At 44.8% G+C, this 9,145-nt stretch overlaps 1 protein-coding gene across 4 annotated transcripts in view; it reads right to left on the minus strand.

Annotated features, from left to right (window-relative positions):
- The window catches only part of PDE1C (phosphodiesterase 1C), a 490,416-nt gene extending 486,904 nt beyond the window's left edge, over positions 1-3,512 (minus strand). For all 4 annotated transcript variants that reach the window (XM_025464556.3, XM_025464557.3, XM_025464558.3 and 1 more), the window contains exon 1: positions 3,413-3,512. In XM_025464556.3, the coding sequence (XP_025320341.1) occupies positions 3,413-3,497 (85 nt within the window). In that variant the 5' untranslated portion in view covers positions 3,498-3,512. The remainder of the gene's footprint in view (positions 1-3,412) is intronic.
- Positions 3,513-9,145: the final 5,633 nt, after the last annotated feature.

A 9,145-nucleotide genomic window follows, 5' to 3' on the forward strand; every position in this document is an offset into this window, starting at 1 on the left:
TGGACTAACATACATTTTGTATGTTATATGTACGACATGCTATATTTTGTCAATAAACTAAGGTAGAGAAAAAGAAAATGTTATTAAGATCATCATAACAAAGAGAAAATACATTGTACTGTACTATACTGTATTTACTGGAAAATATTCATGTATAAGTGGACCTGTGCAGTTCAAACTTGTGTTGTTCAAGGGTCATCTAGATATGTATATATTCACACATATACACACACACACACACACACACACAGAAACATATATGTATATATGCGTTGGGGCACCTAAGTGACTGAGTCAGTTAAGGAGTCTTGGCTCAGGTCTTGATCTCAGGGTCATAAGTTCAAGGCTCCATGCCTACATGTGCATATACAATGTATATCATTGATATATATTAATTATATAATTATGTGATTAATATACAGTAAGTATATATTATATAATTAATATATAGTATTATATTTATATGTTATCTATAATTAATATATTAGTTCTGTGTATAATTAGCATGTACTACTATGCACTAAGACCACCTGTAAATTAAAATAAATTATAAAATCACCCAGAGGAAAAACATATAGGCAAAGGAAATAAAAATATAATTTTACAAAAGAAGTGAAATAACATGTGAAATTGAGATTCTTCTGTCCACCTCTCGAACCAGCAACTTTTTTTTGAAACTATAGTGTCTGGTATTCATGTGAGTGTATGAGCAGCTTGATAAACTGCTGTAGGAGTATAAGCAGGTATTTGCAGAGGTTAGTCGAACAATAAATGTGTTTTAAAATCCCTAAAAATATACAGAGTCATAGACAAAGCAATCATACTTCTAGAAATGTATCTTCAGAAGTATTTACGGATGTTCTCAAAGATTTAGTCCTTTTTCACTATTATGGCAAAAAATCAAAAGACACTAAATAACCAACAATAGGAAACTGATTAAATAAATGCTTTAAATATAGCATGAAGCAAAGCTAATAAGATTTTAAATAGATTATCAAATATTATGATTGCATTTTGTTTTAAAAACTATATACACACAAAAAAGTACTGAGTATATAAATATATGTTAATAATATTTAGCATTGGGTGATAACATTACAAGTGATTTTCTTCTTCCTTTTTGATTATTTGTGTTTTCTCAAATGTTTATATTGGCCTAAAATTTCTAACATGTCTCTTAAGGTATTTACTAGTTTCTACCTAGTAAAAAGTCATATATGGACAGGTCACATCACCTCAAGAGCACAAATTCCTTGAATACCAAGTTCTAAGTCTGATTTATCTTCATAACCTACCCCCGTGATATTAGCTTAGGGCCTTGAATAATTACAATTGCCATTGATTGAATGTGCACTGTGTGGCAGGCATAGCGCTAAATTTAATGCAGTAAAATTCAATAAGCATTTGTTGAAGAAAGCAGGGAAGAAGGACAGATGGAAAGGAGTATCTGAATAAATGTCCAGAGATCTGAAATAAGCTAGCGGCTCGCTCACCAGGAAGTGAGCAGCTCACTTTTGAGGTCCCTTCTAACTAGCAGACCATACCAATGTGCTAAACCATTTCTTCTAGTGAGTACAGGAGCAAAAAGGATGGAAGGGGTTAGGTGGGGGAGGACCTGGATTTTAGAAGCCACACTTTTCAGAAGACCTCACAGGGAACTACTAGGTAAAGCTTTAAAAACCACTTTTAGAAGTTTCTTATCAGATTCAAGAAAACTAACATTAACATGGCAATGGCCTTTTAATGATTTAAAGATAATAGCCTTTTAATGTTGCCATTGGCAACATTAAATTCATTTCTACAAAAACTCCCCAAGCAGCCACCATCACCATTAGAAGGTGAAAGATAAATTATACAGAGTTTCATAGGCGCCTAAATAAGTGATTCAGGGCAGGGTGTGAACTCTCACAAAGGATGATGAGGCCAAGGGAGTGCAGAGAGAGAATGTCTTCCTGATAGAAGGACAGCAGAGGAGGTGGCCAGTGAGCAAGAGGCAGGGGAGACAAGGTTTCTCAACGCAGAGTTAGGGAAATGGCATTCCTGGTTGATGAAACAGCCAGATGGAAGGCTCTGAGCCTGGGATTTGAGGAAGGGCAAGCAATGATAATTCTGTGGAAGACACGGGTTTAAAGTGACAGTTGAGGCAGGAAAGGCTAGCTCAAGCCAGAATGGGGAGTCTTAGGAAACAGGCTAAGTAGTTCAGACTTAATTCTGGAAGCAATGCGTTGTTCAGTCCGAGCCCCAGAAATCTTGGGCCACTTCATTAAAAGGAACAAAGGAGTTCCTAAGATAAGTTCCTCCCCATTGGTTTCTTCTTGCCCCTCTGGCAATTTCTTGCTACCGGGTGAGGAGTGAATGCAGCCCACCAAAGAGCAAATTAACACACCCTTCATTTTCAAAGATTTGGAGGTTCAGTTCAGATTTGAAGCCACAATAACCTGAGCATAGACAGAAGTAGAAATGCTGGAGCAGCTCCTTGGCACCTGGCTTTGCCCTGTTGTTCTCCAAACTCTGCATTCCAGAAAGGAAGCCCCCCCCCCCACCCCCGGCTTTGCCCACCTCTTGGGAAGATGAGGAGGCAACCTCTGGCCACTTGTTTCAAAACAGTGCACAGCTTGGGACCGGTAGGGAAAGCTTGGAGAACTGTTCTCTTCGAAATCAGCCACCAGAGGGTCAGAGCCCTGCAGTCCTGGCTCTAACACACCCTCTGGTACTCCTCTAGGTAACAGGTTGGAGAAGGAAAGAAAACGGGGAGCCACAGGGAGTCCCGAGGACCGCGGGCCGCTTTCTCTCGACTATTTCAGGAACACGATACACGCGTCCCTGCCTCCCTCGGAGCCCGCACCCTGCGGGTCTGGCGCTCCTCCGCCTCCCCCTCCCGCCCTCCCGCCCTCCCCATCTCCCTCACCCGCCCTTCTCTGTGTCTGTGTCCCTTTCCCCCGGTGGAAACTGCCCTTCGGTCTGCCTCTCCCTCTGCGCACCTGTCTCAGCCTCTGCACCCCGCGTTTCCGTCACCCCCCGCCCCCCCCCCCCCACCTCTCTGGCTATGGGTCTCTGACCCGACCTCCAGGTGTGCCCTTCCGTGTCCCGTGCGGCTCTGCCTCGGCCCCTGTCTGTGCCCAAGGCTTCCCCGGGGCTTTCCGACTTCAGTCCTGCGGCGCCCCGAGCCCCGTCCCCGACCTCTCCATCCCTCCGCCTCCAAGCCCGCGTCCCCACCGCTCCTCTCGGGTGTGCGCTGCTGAGCTCGCAGCAAGGGAACCGAGCGGCGCGGAAAGCCGGGACCCTGCAGACGGTCGGCGGCGCTGGGGGCCTGGGGGACCCGCCCCCCCGCCCGCCCCCGAGCGCCCCAGCCCCTGCTTAGGGAGGACCCCGCCGCCCGGCTGGGGCGGGCCGGAGGGTGGAAAGTTCTCACCGATGGTGAAGCTGTAGCCATCGATGCTGAAAGTGGCGCTCCGGCATTTTTTGAAGCCCTCTTTCCTGTTGCTGGCGTCCGTCATGGCTCGGCCGCGGCGTCCCCTCCGCGCGGTCCCCGCCGTCCCGGGCCCCGCCGCCCGCTGCGAGCCCGACGCTCCGGCCGCGAGTCCGCCCAGGCGCTAGGAGCGCGGCGCGGTCAGGGCAAGGCGCCGCCGCCCCATCCCCGCCGCGGGGCTGCAGGTGGGCGCGAGGGGCGCCCGGAGCGGGGGGCGGGCTGGGCGCGGGCTGGGCGCGGGCGCGGGTGCCGGTGCCGAGCTCCCTGCCTCCTCCGCCCGGGGCTCTGCGGCCGCCGCAGCCCGCGCGCACGCCGGTTTGGTCTCACAACTTGGCCTTCCCCTCTCTGGGGGCTGGTGGGGTTTGGGGACTCAGGGGAACGGCTGGGATCTGGCGTCGTGCTTCTTCGAGATGTTTTCTCTGGCAGGCGGGAGAGCTCCCAAGAAGCACATCAACAGATGGAAAAGCAAACATCCGAGCCGGTCAGATGCTGCCAAAGTTTACTCCAAACAAGGAAGCTGGGGGGGGGGGGGGGGGGGAGGGGGAGGAGGTGTGAAATCGCCACGCCCACTTCCTCCCAGCAGCTGTCCCCTCCACGAGCCTAGAGCCGCGATAAGATGACTTCTCCACGGTCCCTCACCAGAGATAGTATCAAAGCAAACCGTATCTGTGGCCACGCGCTTTCACACGGAGGCTGAAGACGTGCAATTTACAACCCTGTTCTAGCCCATTGCTAGGGGCTCGTCCCAGCTCTCTCCAACGTGGTTTTGCCACATATTAGACTCCTGGACTTCGTGGAGGGGAGAGATTTTACCAATCCTATAGCTAACCCTCCTATAGCTTCCTTACAGATAAGGAAACTGGGGCCCTGAGAGCCTTGATTAAGGTACTACAGATAGAAAGTTGTTGCAGCGTTAAGACACAGTAGTTTCTTCTGGTGACACCAAGGCAATCACGGGTCCTACTGGAATGAGTGACTGGTAGGCAGGGTTTATACAGAGAAAATCATTCCCTCCCTCCAGCTAGCAGTTACTGAGGATTTACAATTGCGTTGTTCTGTGTCAGGAACCAGGGAGATCAAGCGAAGAGATCAGAGCTGAGTCCCTTGGTGGAGTCCACCCAGTGTCACATGTAGAATGACAGTGCTATGCTCAGGTTATTGGAGGACCACAATTAATTTAACTTCATTTGCTGTGATTGGATTTGACACAATTAATAAACACTTGTCAATCAGAAGTCAATCAATCAAGTATATTTAGAGAGTCAATCAGGTATATTCCTAATTGGTTCCAGTTGAGGTTAGGGAGCAGTGGGTTCTTTCCAATAGTTCCCATTCCCCTATATTTTTTCCACTTTCCCAAACCTTTAGCAGATGCACCCACCTTCTCTTGTGTCACTGTAAATCCTGGAGTGAGGAGCCTGAAAGCCCTGAGTGACAGTCTCCTATAGTAAATTATCAAGAAAAAAATATCTAATGCAATGGAAATTTTTCCATGAGTGAGTGAAATTAAGACTTGGTATTTAATCACTCTTAGCAGAAAAGCTTTTTGAGATACAATCTATAAAAATAATAACAATGTGATCATTTATCTGTCCCCTAAAGACTGGTAAAAATAACTTGCCTGAACAATTAGAACTGTTTTTAAACTGCTTCTCCCCAGAATCATTACCTCTCTCTCCCTGGTTTTAGAGACTGCACACCTACAGAACCACTAAATGCATTGCTTCAAGTGCAGAGTCTCAAAGCAGCCTTCTCGGTGTAGAGCTCTTAACACCAAACCAAGTGAAGTGAATGCTAACATTATATAAGCCAAGAAAGAATGAGCCCAAGACTAAGATCAAAAGAAGCATTGCTTTTACTTGTTCTCTCAGAAATACTCAGTCGAGAGTGCTTATGAAGTCAGAAAACTAAACCAAACAGCTAAGCAGTTGTATAGATCCTGCAATCTTATTAGAGCAGGGGTCAACAAACTAATACCAGCGGGCCAAATCCAGCTTGTCACCTGTTTTTATAGTCTTCATGCTAAGAATGGTTTTCACATTTTTAAGTTATTGAAGAAAATTCAAGACCATGTCTTCTGACATGCTAAAACTATATGAAATTCAAATTTCAGTGTCCACAAATATTAGAACATAGACACACCCCTTTACTCGCATATTGTCTATGGCTTGCTTTTAAACCAAAAGGCAGAGTTGAGTAGTTCTGCCCAAGACCGTATGGCCTGCAAAGCCAAAAATATTTACTATCCACCCCTTTACAGAAAATGTTCTTACATTACATTAAATATCTTACATTACATTTATTTTAAAATAAGTTGGGTGGGGGCACCTAGGTGGCTCAGTGGGTTAAGGGTCTGCCTTTGACCCAGGTCATGATCTCAGGGTCCTGGAATGGAGCCCCATGTGGGACTCCCCACTCAGGGAGTCTGCTTGTCTCTCTCCCTCTGCCCCTCCCCCTGCTTGTGTGCTCTCTCTCTCTCTTTCTCAAATAAAATAAAATAAGGACCTAAAATAAAATAACTTTGGAAAGGAAATATCCTTTTTTTAACTGCTAGAGTGGATTCTAACAAGGAAGGTATAGCCACAAATATTTGATAAAGGAAGGAGGGAAGGAAAAAACAATATACATATTCATACTTTGATCTCATCATTAGCCAACATTAATTAGATTAAGATTAATCTCTCCCAAGAGATAATGCATGACCCTACTTCATCCCAAAAACTCAGTACTCAAATCAGCTCATAGCTCATGGATGAAATAATGCCCTTCAAAACATAACAACTGCATATGAAAAAAAAAAAAATCTGGCAGGATACTCCTCTGACATGGGTACTACTGTCATGTCCTTTGACACTCCCTGTGAAGGGGCTGATACCTATTTCCAAATGAAAAAGAGTGCCAATGGCATGTATTTATTGCTCATTGGTCTTTAAACTTCTAGAAAAAGATGAGATCCTATATATAGCATATGTTATCAAAAAGTCAGCTTCCTAAGAAAATAACTTTTTATTTGTTGTACCAAAGAAAAGACAGCTCTTCAACATTTCATTAATACATTCCAACCATTCTCAGGTAGGAAGCTCCCTACCATTTGGAATTCTCCTAACAGCCAATGGTCTAAGAATTGAAAACCCATGTTGCCCAATGCTCTTTTGAACTGTAACCCTGCTCCTCTGGCTATAATTGGTAAGATCTACATGGAGCTAATGGGTATCTTTTCTGGGAACAGGAATTATGACAGATGAAAAGAAAGTTCTGGTAACATTCCAGAGGTACCTGGGTAGCTCAATCGGTTCATCATCCAGTTCTTGGTTATGGCTCGGGTCATGATCTCAGGGTTATGGGATTGATGTGGGGCTCTGTGCTCAGCACAGAGTCTGCTTATTCCTCTCTCTCTCTCTCTCTCCCTCTGCCCTTGCCCCAACACCTGTGCACACAACAACTCTCTCTCTCTCTCTCTAATAAATAAATAAAATCTTTAAAAGAAAGAAAGGTCCTGGACACTCCAGAGCCATTCCAGCCAGCATCTGAGAACCAGCTCCTCCTAAGTTCCATAAGGTGGCCTAATACCTTATACTCTATTCCCTTTTTGTGAATGACCCAGCATAGGGGCGTTTCTCTTGTTTGCAACCAGGAGATCTCACTAGTCCACCAAACGTAATCTCTTCAAGTTGGAACACAGAGGAAGAAGAAATGAACAGAGAAAGGGAGGACTCTTACATTATTGATTACCAACAACATGTTAGGCATCGTGCTAACCAAGAAATGGTCCCTACCTGAGGACTTTACATGAAGAATAAGTTCCAGACAGTCCCTGGAACAGAGCATCCAAATGACAGAGCAGTCTCAGAAAGTCTGTATCTAGGGAGGCAAGTCTTCTTCAGCTGTCACTCACACCCCTCACAGTTTCATTTTGCTTCTACCTTATTGCTTCCCTAGAGCCCATTCTTTATTTCTCATTTTAATTAGGCCCAGGGATGACAGAGGCCATCTAAACAAACAGGGAGAATAAAAACCAAAGTGCCCACACCCTTGAGCGTCCAAGAAAGTCGCCAAAAAGATACCCGGAAGTCCCTGATGGAGGTTACAGAATTCTATTTGCACAATGAGGTAATTTTGCTATATGATAGGGATGTCCTCCTGTCTATTCTTTTTTCTAAGTTTACATGTTATTAATGCATTAGTGAAAGTGACTATTTTTTCAGTATCTGCCTTCAGTGTCTCAAAAAATATTAAGCAGCAAATTAGAGTAATTAAATTTCTTTCTTGCCAGGAGAATTAGGGGAGATCTTTCCAATAGCCTTTGTCGTCAGGAGATTTTGAGAACGGGATAATTCTGCAGTAGCGACAAAATGTCTTGATTTCATTTTACATAATCCAGAATACAAGCCTGGAATACTCTTCCCCCTCAGACCGTCCGGTTTGCCTAGAGACCTCCTCCTCAACCTTCAAGGCTCCACTGATATCCCAGATCCTCCAGAAAACATTTCCTGCCTGACCTTCCTGGAGGGAGGTGGCCACTCCACCTAGAGCCTCCCCAGAACCCCATTCTCTATCTTCATCCTAGAACCATCACACTGCTCTCATACTGTTTTTTTGCACACTGATCACCTCATGAAGATATGAGCTGCTGGTAGCAGGGATGGGTCTTCCATCCCAGCCCCTGCACAGTGCCTGGCACAGAGTAGGCCCTCACTACATTTAATGAATTAAAGAGTGAACACAGATGTAACATGTAATACTGCATGCCAAGAGGTGACGTGATAGTGGTAAGATAATCATTCTCAGACATTCCCTCTCTCCGTTCATCCTCCATCTTTCTCTATGATGAGCTTTGGAGCCATTTCAAAACACAGCTCCATAATAAACAGGTTAGCAACATTTAAAATTAACAAAATAAAAATAAATAAATAAAAATAAAATTAACAAAATAGAACAAAAAGCTCCTCTACTTGCTAGCTGTGTGCACTTGAACACGTTGCTTAGCCACTCTGAGTCTGTTTCTTCTTCTGTAAAATGGAGATGTAACATGTATCTCATAGGGAATAGGTGAGTAATAATATGATAATTTATGTTAAAGACTTACCCTGAGGGTGCCTGGGTGGCTTAAGTCCCTTAAGTCTGTGACTTGATTTTGGCTTTTGGCTCAGTTCATGATCTCAAGGTCCTGGGATGGAGCCACAAGTTGGGGCTCCACATTCAGCAGAAATTCTGAGGTTCTCTCTCTCTCTCTCTCTCTCTCTCTCTTCCTCTGCCCCTCCCCCCCCCACTTGCTTGCTCTCTCTGAAATAAATAAATAAATCTTAAAAAAAAAAAAAAAACTTACCCTGAATCTGATTCATGGTGAACTTTCAATAAAATTTTTTTTCACATTATCATCATCACTAGGACACTAGGTCCCTTTTGTGCTTGCTTTCTACATAAAAAGTTTGAGATAATCCATGTTCAGAGGCAAGAGAAACAAGGCTTAGGCCTCACTCCCTCCTGGGTCCAAGCCCCAGAGAATCAATCACCCCATGAGCAATTGAGCCAGAGGTTCTAGGTGATAGAGGTCACTCAACTGAGCTGCGGACACTCACAAGACAGTCCTGAGAGCTGAAGTCCAGAGCTTGCACAGGACATGGCTCAGACAGCACCCTGAGGAAATGCTCAGTTACTCCCCTACACACACACACA

This window comes from Canis lupus, chromosome 14, assembly GCF_003254725.2.
Source record: "Canis lupus dingo isolate Sandy chromosome 14, ASM325472v2, whole genome shotgun sequence".
In the NCBI taxonomy this organism is placed as follows: Eukaryota; Metazoa; Chordata; class Mammalia; order Carnivora; family Canidae; genus Canis; species Canis lupus.